The sequence below is a fragment of the Erpetoichthys calabaricus genome, chromosome 3, assembly GCF_900747795.2.
Source record: "Erpetoichthys calabaricus chromosome 3, fErpCal1.3, whole genome shotgun sequence".
Taxonomy (NCBI): Eukaryota; Metazoa; Chordata; class Cladistia; order Polypteriformes; family Polypteridae; genus Erpetoichthys; species Erpetoichthys calabaricus.
The window spans coordinates 64,520,025-64,539,765 of record NC_041396.2 but is presented as its reverse complement, the minus strand read 5'-3'; the positions used below and the strand labels follow the sequence as shown (position 1 = coordinate 64,539,765).

The 19,741-nt window shown below is 37.6% G+C and overlaps 1 protein-coding gene across 5 annotated transcripts in view; it reads left to right on the top strand.

Annotated features, from left to right (window-relative positions):
• The window catches only part of grhl1 (grainyhead-like transcription factor 1), a 53,994-nt gene that overhangs the window by 9,392 nt on the left and 24,861 nt on the right, over window positions 1-19,741 (top strand). For 2 of the 5 annotated variants that reach the window (XM_028796875.2, XM_028796874.2), the window contains exons 2-8: window positions 8,571-8,757; window positions 10,275-10,348; window positions 10,552-10,921; window positions 11,920-11,964; window positions 14,391-14,467; window positions 16,755-16,911; window positions 18,265-18,376. In XM_028796875.2, coding sequence (XP_028652708.1) covers window positions 8,571-8,757; window positions 10,275-10,348; window positions 10,552-10,921; window positions 11,920-11,964; window positions 14,391-14,467; window positions 16,755-16,911; window positions 18,265-18,376 — 1,022 coding nt within the window. The remainder of the gene's footprint in view (window positions 1-8,570; window positions 8,758-10,274; window positions 10,349-10,551; window positions 10,922-11,919; window positions 11,965-14,390; window positions 14,468-16,754; window positions 16,912-18,264; window positions 18,377-19,741) is intronic. The other 3 variants (XM_051924921.1, XM_051924922.1, XM_028796876.2) reach the window with 3 other exon arrangements.

Sequence of the window (19,741 nt, the reverse complement as noted above, 5' to 3'; positions counted from 1 at the left end):
TGCCAGGAAAAGTGTTTTAAATACAAGAGTAAATGTCATGTTGTAGCAGCTACAGTAAGTCAAAAGTTTGAGAGATTTTGGGAAAAAAAGACTCGATGCACGTAGTTTGAAGCAACACATAAAACAAACGCTACATGATACCACAATAAAAAAAAAAATCACTGTTTCTTTTGTTTTAGATAAAACAGTTTACATTAAAAAAGATTTTAAGCAAAACTTGGATGTCAAAGTGTGTCGTGACTGAAGCTAAAACTTTTAGGACAAACTTCTCAGTTTTAATATGAGTGGCACATTTGCTTCAGATTTTTCCTAAAGACACGTTATGTATACAGTGTATGGTATGTTGGGAGCTGATTTGCTTGTGTCCTGAGAATAAAGAGATTCATCTTTTTGAAACATGTCCAAGATGTGTATTTCTAAATGTGCTGCTCATGCTAAATATGGCCTGCTTGGTGTCCTACCTCATGGGAGAACAACAGGAAATAATCCTGGGTGGATGGATTTTATTAAATACCATTGACAGAGTGTTTCGGTACAGATTATCACATTCAATGATTTCATCAGTTCATCTGGTCACAAGTTCAGACGGTCAAATAGTTAAAGAAATGTCACTAATAATAATAATAATAATTCTTTGCATTTATATAGCACTTTTCTCACTACTCAAAGCGCTCAGCAATTGCAGGTTAAGGACCTTGCTGAAGGGCCCAACAGAGCAGAGTCCCTTTTGGCATTTACGGGATTCGAAACTGCAACCTTCCAATTGCCAGTGCATTTCCCTAGCTTCAGAGCCACCACTCCGTCCAGTGCATGTGCTTATGTGGAGGTTGCAGGTTCTGTCCAGGTATTCTCATGTTCCACCCAAATCAAAAGTGCATGTAAGGGTTAATTGGCAACCTTAAAGTGTGTGTGTGTGTGTGTGTGTGTTTGGGTGTATGGGCACCAGTGCCCTGTCCAGTGCTGGCTCTGGCCCTGCACCTCCTTCTGCTGGGATAGGCCGCTGAGCCCTGAGTTAGATTACGCAGCATTGAGCAGGTTCTCGTACATTACGTTCTGCAAGTTGCCCTAGAGAAATATTTTAATAAACTGGAATGATTTTTTTTTATTTCTCATTGATGTTACACAGGAATTTTGAAACATTTTTTATTTCTGTGTGTTTTATTTAGAGGTTTCGTTATGGGTTTTTATTAAACAATATTCAAACTAATTATACCGATTCATGTTTTGTCCAATCTCTTTCAGTGTTGACTATCTTTCCTACAGATATCTGCGCCAGTTGTTTGATATCCAAATGTAGGTTATATATGTTTTCAAGTACAGTAAATATCTTTTAACAACTGCCCATGCGTAGTAGATGAAGAAAAAGCTCTGTGCAGGTCCATGGAAATCACAAAAGATAAAAGATTTGCGTCTGATCTTATGAACTGTAATGGAAGGAGGCATGATGCCCCTGGCTAAAGTGAGGAATCTTGCTTAACCCGCTTGTCCAGTTTTCCAGAATGTCCTTTCAGCTATGTGGTCAAGCATATCACATATTGATTAACGGTCTTTCATTCCAATAATTCAAAGCTGTTTTTTCACAGAGACACTCAGATCTTCAGCTGTAGTCCTGAATGAATGTGCTAATTTGCTGAAAAAGAGTGATGAAGGTCAGAAATTAGGTTGACGTATACAATGACCTTTGCCTCAGAAGGTAATCTGACACATTCTATTCAGAGGCAAGTATAGCAAAACTGGTGTGGCTACAAACGTGGATTCCATCCCTTCTTGAATTGCAACATTTCTGGTGACCTTCTTTTATCCCACAGGGCAAAATTACTCATCAAAGCAGTCTTGGAGGTACTTGGGTACACTCTAGCTGAAAACCTGACTTGTACTTTTGTTAGTAAGGCAATGTGAAGTACTCTGTTATTATCACACTATTAGCACAAGCACGCACAGCTCAATTATCAACTGTTAGCATTACTTGCCTGACAGATCAACACATGCAGCTCAGCTAGAGCTAAAATCTCTCTCAAATCCACACTGGCACATTTCAATAATCTTAAAGTTTTATATATTTTATACTTTTTATTATTAAGGGCACTTTTACTTACGAGCCTAGCATGCTGTACAATAGTTAAAATTGTACTATGAGAAACCTAAAACATAAAGCTCTCTCTCTCTATATATATATATGTATACATATACATTGTGATAACGCAACGTATAACTGCCCGTGAGTGAATATCGTCTCTTTCTCTCAATAAATAAACTGACTTTTTCGAATGTTTGTCCCTGTGATTTCTTAATTGTCATAGCAGGAAACTGTAAATGTTTTAATACAAATGGCATATCAAGATCTCCTTTGGTGTCTAATGTTATCGGTGGAAGATGTGCTACATTTACCTGTTAAAATTTTACATGTCATTGCCATGTCACCGATCGACAATTTTCGCGTTAATTAATTAGACTTCATCGTTTCTCGGTGCTAGGATTGCTCGTGTACTCATTTCTTCTGTTGATAACCCTTTGGGATGAAATTCTTCAATAAGATTTGGGCATAATAAGCCTTCTTTTACTGAGAACTTAAAGTGAGGAAAACGTAACAATTTATAAGAGATGAGAGCGCAGGAACTGTGTCTGACAAAAGCATTCGCATGAATGAGAAGTGAGAGGACCGTGGGTGTAGGCCATTAACCGTATATGGCTGAGAGGAGGGCGGGAGTTGAAAAAATCTCTTGGCAATAGTCTCGTCTCAAGATTTTCTTTTATAATATATATTTAAAAGCTCAAATTAGAATATGTTTTAGGTGATCCACATCCTAAAGGGGATCATTCAGTAGGCTTTCAATATCATAAAACAGGCCTATCATATGTGATAGCATTTCAACTCCAAGGCAGGCCAAATGCTGCTGGAGAAAAATTAAATTATTTAGTAGCAGAAAAGCTAAGAGTTACTAATAATTAAAAAAGAATATATAAAACCAATATGAACGTGAAATTGGGAAGCAACAGTACTAGTACCTGATGCCATAGCTCTAAGAAGAACATAGTGACACATTACGTTCGGGCTTAACAATAAGACTTCTTTGAAACACTTTCTTGTTTCATTTTTACTTGCTGTGCTGTTGGGTGTCCTTATGCCATTACATAATTTTCGTACCATAAACAAAGCCAGATAAACTACAACAGGCTGGTGATGGCTTACTAAATATTCTGGGTTAAGCAAAATAAATCTGAAAACCAAGGAATTAAACACTTGGAGAACTTCAGAGGTTCCCCTCCAGGTGAATTCTTCATTGTCTTAAGTCTGGCTGTACCTGCTCTTTCAAAGTCTGGAGTTCTCACAATGACACAAGGCGTGCCCGGGTACAGGGCTGGTCAGTAGATTCTCCAAGTTCCTTTTGTCAAACGAGAATCTAGCAAATAGCTGCAGGACACAAACCTGCTCTTCACTGACACTGTGATTCTTGTTGCTGCAAAGCTGGCGACCCACCACTTAATGTGTGTCATTTTCATTTAAGTGCATCTTTTAGCAACTGTTGTTCATTCATTTAAAAAGGAGTTGCCCCTGTTCTTTCATGTGAGCCATTCCTCTTTTTGCAGACTACTATATTTCTAGGCCATGTGTCATTGATTCACGTTCTTACTTCATTGTAAAACCCACTGGACTGTTTATCATTCATTTTAAACAACTGAGTTGATCTGTAGAGAAGGCAGAATTGGAGTGCAGTTAACAAAGAAATTAGAAATCGGAATTAGCATAAGCAGCCCTAATTTGGGGTGTTCATAAGAAATATAATGATTTACGTCATGAGGTGGAAGTGCGTAACAAAACAGTTGTGTCAGATATTTGAAATATTAAAGTGTGTGTTTGAATTTAAATGTTGAAATATTCTCAATTGTAGTGCAAATCTGTCATTTTTCACTCTCTGACAGAGGTGCATAGAGGGCTAGTGAAGGATCAGAAATTAAAAATAACATCATAGTCGTCATCATTGACCTAGAAAAAGCCTAAAACGATACCCCACATATTTATGTTTGAAATTTGTTGTTTTAACCTTTCTAAGAGTGGCTCTTAGAAAGCTAAAAAATTAAATATTAAATATTTTATTGTACCAGTGATCAGCAATCTTGAAGTAGCATAAAACAATATTACAGTTTTCAAAGTTTTGTAAAAAAAAAAGAGTAACTTTGACCTCTTGTCTCCCATTAGAGGGCAACTCCTGGGGTTGGTTGATGTGGCATATATAACTTCAAGTCCTTCTGTTCATTTTTGCTGAAGACACCTAATGGCTTATTCTATATCATAAGGGTGAAATTTCCTGCTAAAAATATGGTCCAAAATGAGGTGTTTTTGTATATAGAAGGCCAGAAATAGGGGCAACCCCAAAAAGCTTGATGCCTTGCATAACTAAACATCAAGACAAGTTGATAATTGGGATTCAGGAAGCACTGGACAAAAAAAAAATGATTTCAAAGCATAAGTAATTTTTATGAACACAAAAATTGTACCGTGTTCAATAAATTAGTACTGCAAAATGAACACAGCTTCAACACACTTAAGAGACATAATAGGACATCGTAATAGTTTTTTGCTTTTATTTTAGCCAATTAACTGTATGTTCACTACTTAATCATATCAGTGGAAAAAAATATTTTTCTTATATTGAATATTCCTCTGTTTTACTCCTTATGACACAGCATTGGCTACAAGGTGGGAAACAGCCCTGGGTAGGTGCCAGTCCATCACTGGGCATACTGAGCACACACAATACACACACTCACTCATACTGGGATGCTTTTTCCATTTTGGGGTTAGAACCTGTCCTGACAGTACTGTCGCTATGCTTATACATCCTTTCATTTATTTCCTGAACCTTCATGCTCCAACGAGAATCACACAATATAACGTTCTGAAATCACCGTATACTTGAAACAGAGCGTTACAGCTCTTGCAAAAAAAAAATAGGATACACTGATATGAAATGCATCTTATTATAGATAGATAGATAGATAGATAGATAGATAGATAGATAGATAGATAGATAGATAGATAGATATGTGAAAGGCACTATATAATAGATAGATAGATAGATAGATAGATAGATAGATAGATAGATAGATAGATAGATAGATAGATAGATAGATAGATAGATAGATAAAGATGTTTCTTTAGATGATTTAAAGATCAATTCTTCTGTCCATTCCTTTCATCTGCTCCCTCTGTGGTGAGCCAGGCCCATCCTGGCAGTATCAGACGTGAGGGCAGGAGTCAAACTCGGGTCCCCGGGGCTGTCAGGCAGTAGCACTTAGATCTTTCACACCGCTCCACCTGCTCCACCTGCTCCACCTGCTCCACCCGCTCCAAAAAAATCTTCTTAAGAGAATACTTTTTTATTTTTTAAGAAAGAGAACAGATTAAAATGCACTTCAGGGCAAACACATAGCCTAAAAAACAATAAGAAGTTAACCTGTCATTCAGCACAACAATTTATTGCCCAATCTGACCCCTATCAGCCCAAAATATAAAGTAAAATGTCAGTAATTGTTTTTGTCACCATTACCAGGAGAGGTACTGATCTGTACTTAACACTTCAGATCATATTCATGCAATTTATTTTGGAGCATATTTAAGTGTTAAAATACATCCCTGTTTCAAACATATAAAGACATTTTTACTAAGAAAAATGCATTTTAGCTTTGTGTTAGTGAATATGTGCTCATTGCACACTATGCATTATAAATATATCTTTATTTATTTGTTTCAATATAATAATTATCCCCAATTTCATGTTGGTATTTTCTGTTTGTTCTCTTCAAAGACTAGGTTACTTGTCCAGGTGCTTTTAACTAAAAACAGAAATCCTGCCCTCTTCTTGGAATGTGGTATTTCTTAGGAATGCATTAATCCAGTGCCGTATATTTAGATCACTGCGACGCGCTGCTTTGCATTGTGTCTTTCTTACGTATATTTGTTGGCTGTGTGAATATCCAGTGAAACTGATACCTGCTGTAAGTTGCTTTCGATCTGCTTTCACAGGCACCTTTGAACATTGTGGAGCCATTCGTTAAGGCCAGTATCTGTAAATTATAATAAAAATATGATTCAGATTATTATCTTTTTTGTAGTTTAAGTTGAACTTTGACAAAATGAATCATTTTTTCCTGACCACTCCCCCAGGATGTGTCTTTCAAAGCTGATGTAAGAATAGTAGGCGGAAAGGTTCACATAATCCTCCCACGTAGGCAGTTGTGGCGTCTGATCTCACGTGTACCCTCTATATTTAATATCAAAGTAAGACAGAACAATTTACAAATGATTGGAAAGGACTTTTCAAAACTAAAAGGGTTTTAAAAACTAAACCACACCTAAAGTGACCACTTCACAACTATTGTTGCATATTTTAGTACTAAACTAGTGTAAATACATAACCAAAATGTTTTCTGCCAATAAATGGATAAAAAATATTTCTACCCCAAAAATAATTTAAAGAAGTCTAGTATTTCAACAAATCACGATAAAGGAAAACCAATGCTTTGCAAGTCTTTTTCATTTGTGTCTATTTGGAAACATCTTGTATTATTTTTTCATTTCCATTTAAGAACACCGACATAGCCCTTTAATATTTTACTGTGAATAAACAAAATGCCCCCTCACTTTTTTTTATGGCTTATGGTGGCTTGGGGAGGGGGTGTTGGTGGGTGGGGGTTTCAACGTAATGATAATGAGACCATTTTTCAATGAAACGTTTGGGCATTCTGGGAACCCTCCGAAATGCCTAGTCCAGATTGGCACCCTTAAGGTCCATCAATTATTAAATCTGCCTAACTCAGTTCAGGCTTTTGAAATGTTTATTTCTTGAAGAATTTCATAGAGAAATTATGAGACTGAGTCTATAAAACTACAGGAAATCCTCCAGTTCTTACACGTTTAGCATGTGGAAGCTGTAAAAACTGTGCAAGTCTGACATTTATTTATAGTATTCCAGGCTATTGCCCAAACTTATCCAACGCCTCTTGCCAAATGCTGTACTTTTATACCTTTCAGTAGCTGATTGTCCCCTCCAATGGAGAAGTTACACCTTTCAGATTCAAAACGAGACTACTGAACAAGTAACACCTTACACAGACACACACATATATATATATACACCTTTACAGATAGAAATGTATGCCTAAAATTGAGACGGAGTGGCGTAATGTTAGCGCACCTCTCTCCATGGTTCAATATCCACTTCCCATTCTGACCGTTGTCTTTGAGGGGAACACTTTTTGTGCTTTCTCTAGTCACACCTGTTTCCTTCCACCACCCAAAGACATGCCTGTTAAAGCATGGAGGTGTGTGGATGAGTGACAGTGAAGTGACTTTCCGTCTAAGGTCTGCAGCTGTCAAAACAGGCTCTGGCTACATCCCTGTAACGTAAAGCACCATTCTCAGTTCAATCCAGTACCATTAGCAGTCGAAGGCCCCCTGGTACACACGCCCACAGTTGCACTTGCTCACTCACTTAGCATGTATCTTTGAGATGCCGAAGAACAACTGGAGTATTTAGAGGAAAGCTCATGCAGACTGAAGACGAATGTGAAAACGTCACACAGACTACAACCCAGGACACTGGTCCCATGAGGCAGCGGTACTGAAAAATGCCAAACTACACCAGCCATTCTTGCAGTGGCAAAAGTAAATTCAGAAAATGGATGGGTGGATGCATACTTTTGTACACATCTGTACACATCTGTATGTAAAATGGCATTTTTAATTCCGATTATAAATTTTTCAATGTGTTTTCCCTACCAAGAACAAGGATGATTTAGAATCAGTTTTCTTTATTTGTTAAACTGTGATGAACATTCTATATTTTACCAGCTGTAGCATGGAAATTGTTTTCGATTTATACTTAAATTGGAAGTAGGCATCTGCCTGGCATAGTTGATACCATTATTTACTAGTTGGGAATTACCATATCAAGGAGGGAACTGACATTTTTTAGGATGATTGATTCAAAAGCTCTTTCCTTGTTGTTAGCTTAGCTGTTAGACGTTTGTGTTGTTTTGTTTTACACTCTGAGATTATAAGACACTGCTATATTTCAGGTCATTGACTGTCTGTGTTGAAGAGCATTTAATGAATATGTATGTTCCTGTTTATCAGACTGAGATGATTTATTAATTTCAATGTTGTCATTTTGACAGCTACCAGCATTACCTGTGTTGTGGATATTGCTATTGTGGCAGTCTTTGTTTACCATGAAGAGAAAACCACCTTCTTCTTCTTCTTGTTCTTATTGTTCTTCTTCTTTCGGCTGCTCCCATTAGGGGTTGCCACAGCAGATCATCTTCTTCCATATCTTTCTGTCCTCTGCATCTTGTTCTGTTACACCCATCACCTGCATGTCTTCGCTCACCACATCCATAAACCTTCTCTTAGGCCTTCCTCTTTTCCTCTTCCATGGCAGCTCTATGACAATTTCATTAATACATTCATGCACAACAAGATGGAATCATAACTCAGATCACATCACAGACTCTCATGCTTTGCCAAAGTGGAGTTTAAATATATACATTCTCCTGTATTTAATTTTCAGCAAAAGGGCCATCCTAGTGTTGCAGAATGAGACGCCATACAACCAGAGACGGTCATACACAAGTGAAGATGAAGCCTGGAAGTCCTTCCTAGAAAATCCTCTGACTGCTGCCACCAAAGCCATGATGAGTATAAATGGAGATGAGGACAGTGCAGCTGCCTTGGGGCTGCTTTATGATTATTACAAGGTACAAAAAAAGCTGAAAAACCTGCAATGTTTATATGCAAACCAATAAATGTACAATATAAATAAATGGGATAAAATATGCCTGACCAGTTTATTTTGTTGTAACTATGAACTATTTTGAAAACAACATAGTTTTTTAATTAAATTAGTATATATAAGCAAAGGATAATAGTAAGCATGAAATAATGGAATACAGTCTTTCAAAGTGAATAATATTTTAATTTATGCTAAACATCCATCCATCCATCCATTTTCCAACCTGCTGAATCCGAACACAGGGTCACGGGGGTCTGCTGGAGCCAATCCCAGCCAACACAGGGCACAAGGCAGGAAACAATCCCGGGCAGGGTGCCAACCCACCGCAGGACACACACAAACACACCCACACACCAAGCACACACTAGGGACAATGTAAAATCGCCAATCCACCTAACCTGCATGTCTTTGGACTGTGGGAGGAAACCCACGCAGACACGGGGAGAACATGCAAACTCCACGCAGGGAGGACCCGGGAGGCGAACCCAGGTCTCCTTACTGCGAGACAGCAGCGCTACCACTGCGCCACCATGCCACTTATGCTAAACATTTCATGCAAAATCAAGTGCAAGCACTGATCAATTTGTAAAAAGATAAAAATGTTCATAAACAAGAGGGGACCATTGAGTATATCAAACTTGTTTGGTCTGATTACTTGTCCCACTATCTCACACACATACTCATGTTTTAGAAAACTTTGAAAGTTTCCGCTTTATCTATGCGATTTAGTAGTTTGTTTCCCACAATGCATTTTTGTGATGAAGGACTTCCTGGCATCCTTTATAAATGCATGCCCCATTAATTTTCCACTGTATGCACTTGAGTATGTGATTCATCATTAAACTTAAAGAACCCTGCCTGAGCAGCTTTGTTGAACTTTGAACTCTTGGTCTGTTTCAATACATCTGTTATTAGTTCTAAAAGCCAACCATCAGAATATCTTCATTAGTTTTAATCTATAGATTATTTTAGTCCCTGCAACTGTCGACTTGTTTTAGTTATCACTCTCCCAAAACAAAGCAAAGTTACTTCCTTTAAAAAGTGCAGCATATTAGGGGAATAATAACCGAAGGATATCTTTATCACACTAAAATGCCACGGGGAGGGTTTGGGTCTTTGCACGCGACGCTAAACTGAATCTCTTACATTCTAATGTGACGGACTGCACACATCCACCTGTCCTCACACACTTAATGTGCAAACTTCTGCTAAAATGGTAGCTTTCTTTATTTGGCCAACTGCATGATTGTATTATATGAGATAAGTGCAGAAATAAACTTAAAAACAATTTTTTTCTCATGTGACATTTTGTATTGGAGTATTGCATAAAACTATGAGAGGTTATAACATTTGTGAGTGAGAAAACCAAGTTGGATGCCCTACCTTCTACTTTTTTTTGCCCATTTCTCATATCATTCATCATGAAGTCAACTGGAGAAAAATCGTCAGTAACAAAGATGACTTTATAATGATCTTTTCTAGGTCCCAAGAGAAAAGAGGACAATCTCACCATCAAAGCCAGAGATTATTACAACTGACACAGATCTCAGTAAAAGGTATTCTTGAAGTTGTTAAAAAGGAAAACTGTAACGTTTATCTGAATTTAATTAAAAATCTGGTGCTTACATGCTGTATCATCTTTCATTTTATATATTTCTTTCTTCAACTAGCAAGAAAGAATAATTTCATGCTTACCATTCCGTGCGTCCATAGGAATATAACCAAGCGTCTTTATTTTTCTTCTCATTATTTCTTAAAGGAGCTGCACGATACCAGTCTCTGAACCAGTTCTGAGCACGGACAGCAAATTTCAGGTTCTGAAGGGGGTTCCTCTTAATTTTGTGCTACCAGCAAACCAGATTACCCAAGAGAAAAGAGGCAACTTCCAGTCTCCTGACACTACTGTAACAGTTTCCATTGCTGCAGTGCCCAGCTACCCTGTGAAGGCAGAAGTTTCATCTCATGGCTTCATGGTGGGTATCCCCCCTGTAGTCCACTGCACTGAACCTGACAGCCGCATTGTTGTTTTTGATCGGGCACTTAACCAAGACCAATTCAGCCCTAACACCCAGCCACCAAATTCTCAGCGCAGGACTCCAGACTCTACTTTCACAGATGGCTCTCAAGAGGTAAGACGACTTGTTAAATGTTAACACCTTTTCATCGCATGATCCTTCAAATTACTTATGGCAATATTCAAATTCCAGTAGTCACACGCCTAAGCCATTATTTCTATATGATTCAACACTTTTATGGTTAGACTGATTTAAGTATTGAAGAGGCAACAGACTTTAAGGCTTTAGGGACTTTCAAGACTCCACTTGATCTTTTTTTGGAAGAAATAAGTGGATAGGACTGGCGAGCTTTGTTGGGCTGAATGGCCTGTTCTTGTCTCGAATGTTCTAATAATGTTCTAACAGGGTAGTGTAGGGATTAGTGTTACTACCAAACCATTCCCAGGGTCTGGTTTTATTACCAGCCCCATCACTGCCTGTAAAGAATATGCCCATTCTCTTTGTCTGTTCGTCTGGTACACAGGTTTCCAGTCACATCATAGTGACATGCATTTTAGGTTAAATGGCAAACTGACTTGATATTAGTAAGCTTCAGGATATGCTGCCTGCCATGCACTGGCATTCTGTGTATTAGTCCTGATTCTACAAGGATCGGCACTTTCTTCCACCTACTCATAAAGAAGATACGATATATAGATTAATTAGTTGAAAGGATGGATAAAAATAGAAGAGGACAGACTGAAGTGTTTTCCAATAAATCCATGGCTCTGTGTAAGATTATAACTGTGTGAAAATGGATTAATTGTGATGTTAATAAGGCAATTGTTTAGAAAACCAACTCCTTTGATTTAATGACAACAGTTTTGGAAGAAAATAATATTTTTCATGATGTATTCAAACCTGAGGGCTACTTCATAGAGGACAGTTATCAAAAGAAGTAACATGAAGACAATACTTTGCATGATCCACAAAAGATAACAGTATATATTGACCACTCTTTTGTAGTTTTCTTTTCATTCCACCTGAAACTTTCATTGAACTATGAACCTGAAACTTTTTTTTCATTATTTTATTCAGGATGTGCACAACTGATATTTATGTTTTTTCTGTAGAGACACCTAAAGAACATGACAGAAAGTACTTGGCCTAGAAAATGTGTGGGTATTATTCTTCAGCAATTAGCATTTAACCATTTAGAAATTACTGTAATATCAATAGGTAATAATTCATTACATTTATATAGCGCTTTTCTCAGTACTCAAAGCGCTATCCACATCACCACAAGTAGTTAGAGTTCACGGGAAGACATGATGAAAAGAAGCAGAAAACAGGGTGTAGTTGTTCTGATCAGAATAGATGCAAATCGGAAAAAGTAAATGAACCCAAAACAACACACTGCTTGCTTAAAAGGAAACTCAAATGTCTACCAACATTTCATTTAACTCAATTGTGCCATTAGGCCCTTTACAGGCTCCAAAAAAAGAGTTATTGTCAGGAGTTGTTCATTTGTTACAGTGTATTCAAGTAATATTTTGAACTGACAGAATGGTTTTATGTTTAAAAACACACATAATTAAAAACAAGTAAACACATTTTACCTCGAGGTTTATGCCTTATAAACTCTTTTAGAATACCAGTAATAATCTGCATTTCAGGTTTATATTTTTTATCAAATGATCTATGTTTAAATTTGCTGTGAAATGATTGCTTTGCTAATGATACTTGTTGAAGCTTGTGCAATAGCCTGAACAAGTCTGTCAAGCTGCTCCTGTTTGGTTTGTTTTTTTCTTTTCACTGAAAACCGTTGTAACTAATCAGATGAATCACTCACACTGCTGTTTCTGATTTCATTATTACTCTGTAAAATAGCAGCTAGGTTAAAAATATGCCGGATAGTCATTATTCACACTTTAAACAGCTTTAACAAAGTAAATCTAATAAAGTTGTACCATTTATTTCAAACAGAGTGCCAAACCCTGTTACGTAAAACATTCAGTCCATTTCTATCATTTTCAACGACTGGTAATGACTAAAGACGTGTTGGTAACTCACTTGGTATAAAAGAATTTCTAGTGACTTCAATATGACATGATTTGTTGTGGTTATTAAAATTCTTTTTTGTTTGTTTAATGTTTTGGAAACCCACCCTTAGTGATATAGTACTAGAATATGGAAGATGCTATGTCTCATTCAGCAGGCTTGTTGTTGCCTTTCAGTTGCACAAACTCTAGTGCTTCTTCTCGATTCTTTCAGTTCAAGTTCTCTGTTGCTTTGCATAAGCTCTGTAATCACTGAAATATAAAGGTTACGTTAGCTAATTTTAATGATTCTCATAGTATGATGAGCTTGTACAGCTGCAAGTATCCATACTGGCAAAATCTATAAAAGGGCATTTTAATCCACTTAGCTGCCAATGTTACTCATGTTTCTAATCTTCGTCTTCTTTCGGCTGCTCCTGTTAGGGTTTGCCACAGTGGATCATCTTGTTCCATATCTTCCTGTCCTACATCTTGTTCTGTTACACCCATCACCTGCATGTCCTCTCTCACCACTTAGGCCTTCCTCTTTTTCTCTTTCCTGACTGCTCTATCCTTAGCATCCTTCATCCAATATACTCGGCAGCTCTCCTCTGCACATGTCCAAACCAACGCAATCTCATCTCTCTGACTTTGTCTCCCAAGCGTCCAACTTGAGCTGACCCTCTAATGTATTCATTTCTAATCCTATTCATCTTCATCAAACCCAGTGCAAATCTTAACATCTTTAACTCTGCTACCTCCACTCTGTCTCCTGCTTTCTGGTCAGTGCCACCATCTCCAACCCATATAACATAGCTGGTCTCACTACCGTCCTGTAGACCTTCCCTTTCACTCTTGCTGATATCCGTCTGTTACAAATTACTCCTGACACTCTTCTCCACCCATTCCACCCTGCCTGCACTCTCTTTTTCACCTCTCTTCCACAATCCCCATTACTCTGTACTGTTGATCTCAAGTATTTAAACTCCTCCATCTTCACCAACTCTACTCCTTGCATCCTCACCATTCCACTGACCTCCCTCTCATTTACACACATGTATTCTGTCTTGTTCCTACTGACCTTCATTCCTCTCACTTCTGGATAAACCTCTAATTAATCGTCAGATGTGATCTAGAGTAAACTGTATATAAACACAAGGTCACAGCTCTGGACAGGGCATCAGTCTATCACAGGACCCATACAGTATATGCACACAACAGCAGGGATACATTTGTAATGGCCAGTTGAGGTAACCTACACATGTTTGATGATGTAAGAGGCAAACCAGAGTACCCAGAGGACAAACCATGCAGAGACAAGGAAATTGTGTAAACTCCACAGAGATAACAACCAGGTATGGGATTTGAACCCAGGATATAAGATCCATCAAGTGGAAGAACAACCACCATACCACCTGAAATACATAGCATTTTTAGTTCAGGATAATAAGAATCTTTGAAATGTGGATACAAATGGCTTCTTATTTTATGTGTTAGATTTTTCCTGTACACAATCTTAAAAGATTTTTGAATTTTTTTATGTTTTCTTTTTTACCATTAATTAGTTTTCATTTCCTGGGGATATTCCATTGCGGATGCCAGCAATTGCTCCTGAGGATTACCCCTTTGACAGCATGACTAGGTAATTAATATTTGTACTATTACTGTGAACATTTAAAATGAAGCAATTAATAATTCTGCAGTATATACATTACATATTGTGCAACATTTATTGTAATGAATATCATTCCAAGAAACACATACAGATCTTGCACAATGTCATTTTCAGATTTTTAACCTATAATTGATAAAAATTGTGTGGAACGTTTTTGTATTTGTTTATGGTCATAAGGTGCATTGATCAAATTACATTATGAATGTTATCTTCTGTCACATTCAAACTTCACACCATGACACAATATTAAAATTTGTTGATCTCTGCATAAATAGTAATCATCCAACCTACAATCTAAGTCACTGCTGATCTGTTCAGTTCTGGAGGGCTGAGGTCACAACTGCAAAATTTTCAGTTGATACATTTTAAACTCCTGGTTTAATCAGCCCTCTTGTTTTCTTGTCTGAATCCTCTATTTTTTCATAATTAGTGTGCAGATTTTGGTTTACTTTTCTTAATTTTGTTTAGTCATTGCAGTTCATACATTCACTGTCCCATTTGGAGATAGTCCTTAAATGTGTGCTCAGTTCTGGCAACAAGATATGTTTCATCTCTCTTTCATTGGCCTCTACACCTGTTCCAGGAACGTTGTATGATTTAAATATATCAATAAGATATTAACAAGATAGTTAGAAATAATGCTATTTTGCAGACAAGAGGCTACAACATTATTGGATTTTTTGTCTAGATAGATAGATAGATAGATAGATAGATAGATAGATAGATAGATAGATAGATAGATAGATAGATAGATACTTTATTAATCCCAAGGGGAAATTCACATACTCCAGCAGCATCTTACTGATACAAAAAACAATATTAAATTAAAGATTGATAATAATGCAGGTAAAAACAGACAATAACTTTATATAATGTTAACGTTTACCCCCCCGGGTGGAATTGCTGGTGTTCAGGTGTAGGTGGTTTGAGTCGCACCATTTAACAAAGTCCTTGATTAGGTCCCTATACTCCTCCTCCAGCCCATTCCTGATGCAGCCCACGATAGCAGTGTCATCAGCGAACTTTTGCACGTGGCAGGACTCCGAGTTGTATTGGCAGTCCGATGTATATAGGCTGAACAGGATCAGAGAAAGTACAGTCCCTTGTGGCGCTCCTGTGTTGCTGACCACAATGTCAGACGTGCGGTTCCCAAGACGCACATACTGAGGTCTGTCTTTAAGATAGTCCACGATCCATGCCACCAGGTATGAATCTACTCCCATCTCTGTCAGCTTGTCCCTAAGGACAAGTCTAGTGTGCCTCATTAAAAGATCTCCACCAATCAAAACCAGGAGAGATTCTGAGAAGCCCTGTCAGTTAAGCAATCCACTGAAGTCATTATATGGATGAATGAAATACTCGAAACAATAGGCACTGCATCTCTAAGCCAGTCTGCATTTGTGTGGTCAATACAATAAGAACATGTGTAAAACTTGGGAAGCAGCAAATAGAAATGTACCCACTTTATTATGAGTAAACTGTGAATGTTACAAGAATCTGAAGCTATTTATTTCTTCCATTACTCTATATTGGATATGTGGGTTAAGAAAATATATGAATAGTCAGATTAATTTATTACATAAATTATTGCTTGTGAATATAGATAGATAGATAGATAGATAGATAGATAGATAGATAGATAGATAGATAGATAGATAGATAGATAGATAGATAGATAGATAGATAGATAGATAGATAGATAGATACTTTATTAATCCCAATGGGAAATTCACATTCTCCAGCAGCAGCATAATGATACAATAAATAATATTAAATTAAAGAATGATAATAATGCAGGTGAAAAACAGACAATAACTTTGTATAATGTTAAATGTTAACGTTTACACCCCCGGGTGGAATTGAAGAGTCGCATAGTTTGGGGGGAGGAACGATCTCCTCAGTCTGTCAATGGAGCAGGACAGTGACAGCAGTCTGTCGCTGAAGCTGCTCTTCTGTCTGGAGATGATACTATTAAGTGGATGCAGTGGATTCTCCATAATTGATAGGAGCCTGCTGAGCGCCCTTCGCTCTGCCACAGATGTTAAACTGTCCAGCTCCATGCCAACAATAGAGCCTGCCTTCCTCACCAGTTTGTCCAGGCGTGAGGCATCTTTCCTCTTAATGCTGCCTCCCCAGCACACCACCGCGTAGAAGAGGGCGCTCGCCACAACTGTCTGATGGAACATCTGCAGCATCTTATATATAATCAGAAAGAATTATTTATAATGCTAAATATTGTGCTTTTTTCCTTTAGCAGTACTTTTGAGTACACCTTGGAAGCTTCCAAGTCCCTTCGACAGAAGCCTGGTGATGGCACTATGACATATCTGAACAAGGGGCAGTTCTATCCCATCACCCTAAAAGAAACTGGAAACAACAAAGGCATGCTTCACACTATCAGCAAAGTGCGAGTAAGTGAAATTTACATTGGCAAACTATAGTTTATTTTGTGATTATTTTCACAAAAGAAAGGGGAATGCATGGGGTGATCAATCACTCAGTCAATTTGGTTTTGAATGAACTTATGCCTTTTACAATGAGTAACATCATGAGAGGGTACACCAGGTACTTTAGATTGATGTGTAAGATAAAGCAGTACACATATGTATTTATGCATAGACAGTACTCTACGCTGTACTGTAAACAAGGAAATATCTCAAAGAGGCAAGTCTAAGACAAGGGAAGCCGCCACTGAGTTGTTCAAATCATTTTTTTGAGACAGATGAGCAGAAGAGTAATAGTATAAGCAATTATGAATTAAGTCAACTGACATATGTTTATGAAAGATCGTTCCAGTGAAACACGGAATAAGAAGGGATAACTAAACTACATATGCTGTCTAGGAAAGGTCAGATCTCCCAACTTACCCATAAATGTAAGGTAAAGTCTGAGACCAAGTAAAGAATGAAAGAAAGAATAAAAGATTTAATTCATGAAAAATCTGTGGCTCTAACTTTTCAGTATTTTTTTTTTGACATTCAGTATATCATATGCATTCAGACTTTTTATTTTCAATCCATCTAAAGGAAATATTGATTTGCTAGGAGCCTGAGCTATTCCAGGTAGCATCAGGTAAAAGACAGGAGTCACCCTTGAACCTGACTCATGGCCAATGTTTATTTTATCAATGTCGTCTAGTGTCCTTTCTAGACGAGAAGTTACAAAACAATAATATCATAAAAATAGCAATGTTAATAATTATGGAGGAAATTGTTCAACACGTATCTAGATTTAATTCCCATTTAAGTCACTTTCTTAGTAATGTCTGTTTGTTCTTCCTGGGCCTATGTTAATTTTGTTTAAGTATTTGGGTTCCCCTCACATCTCAGAACACATCTGTTGTATGTTTATTGCCCAAATATGAGTTGGTGAATGAGTGAGTGAGTGACTTATATAACACACTGGTGCCTTGGATTGATAGATAAACAGACGGCTTGCCACAGAGAAGTACAGTAACACTGAGGCTGGTGCTGCTGCCTCACAGCTCCAAAAGCTCATGAACAGATCACAAGTTCTACAAGCATCAACACAGATTTTCTCAACATATTCTTGATTCTTCCACATGCCAAAGGCAAGCATGTTTTGTTTATTCATTATGAACTACTGTATATATGAGTCTAAGCCTGACTCCTTCATTTCACTAGATGATGCTGTGATCCCCAAGGTTTCAGATCTCTGCAACCATGTAGGAGAAAAGCAACTTCAGAAAGTGGATAGCGGGATCATCAGCATAATAAATGAAACAATAAATTACTATTTTACAGAGTGTAGCTATGGTTGTATTTGGAGAAGAGAAATGCAGAGAAGACCAACTAAGACATTGGAAATACTGGCATTCTCGACAACATACAGCAAAGCAGAGATGTATTGACATTGGTAAGTAGCACTTCCCTTTAAAAAATCCAATGCATTAATGATTTGTATTTCAAAATGCACTAGTTATGGTCCTGTCTTATAACAAAGGTACATGCTCTTTATTGCATAAATTGTCTTTACTACATTCATGTCAAGGCTTAAACTAAGCTTGCTTACTGATCTAGTGTGCCCAGCAAAATGTCTGCAACACACGGTACAAGCATGTTACATTTGGGCTGATTTATTTTATTTTATTTTTTTTGAAGATGTTAGATAATTAGCTGAATTTACTTTTTTCTGAAAACCAAATATTTAAGAGTATTTGCATCATGTCACCAAACCCAAGGTACACAGGCATATGAACCAGCTCCAGATATTTAAAAATAAGTCTACTCTTATTGGGACGTCTGATAGCAACTGCCTTCTTATGGCACCTCTACAATTTTATTTCAGGTTATAACATTAAATGATATTATATTTTATATTATTTTATCACTAGTTTTTCAGCTTGCTTTTACCTGTGGCTTTCCATGTAGTGGCATTCAATCACGCTTACACATAATGTTTACTCCACCCTCCCAATTTCTAAACCCAACAAGTCAGCAACCCACCACTCCATACACTAAAACAAATTCACACATTCACTCTTACCACACCAATTTAGAGGCACCGTAAGTGGAACGTGCTTGTGTTTAGGACGTAGTAGGAAAAGTAGAAATGACCACACAGACGAGGGAGAATTTTCAAACACTGTACAGAAAGTGACCAACCTGGGATTTGATCTCAAGTATTTGGAAGTGGAAGATGACACCATTGAGCTAGCATTCCATCCTCAGTGTTTACTAAAGTTTTATATTATACCAGTAACGGCGTACTGCACAATAACGTGCAGTGAATACACTTGACTTGAGCATTCCTAGTTTTCCTCCTCTTTCTCTGTACGTTTAGCATTCATTTGCTCAGAGGTTGATGCACTTGCTGCTTCCTGAGCAGCTCTTCTTTTCTCCACTGTAGCAGCCCGCTGCTTCTCTTCTTTCGTTGGCATCTTTTCGCGTTAAAACTGATTAAATCAGTGTTTGTGTTGCAATTACTTAGTACGTTTTTTTTAAATTTTTCACTTAAGCTGGCACTTGAGGCAGATTGAAGACTTAAGAATGATTTAAGATATGAAGAGGTAGGGGAAGTGAAGGCAAAGATGGCAGGGATGAGAATGGCGCCCATACACATGCGCTGCACGGCCACCCTGCCGGCTGCTGCCGACAGTTGATTCTGCAGTAAAATGAAATAAAAAGAGGAATAACCTTGGAGGTCAATCATCACCCCAAAAGTGGATAGCAGACATCACGTAGTATATGTGTACCAAATTTCAGGTCAATAGTTCAAGCG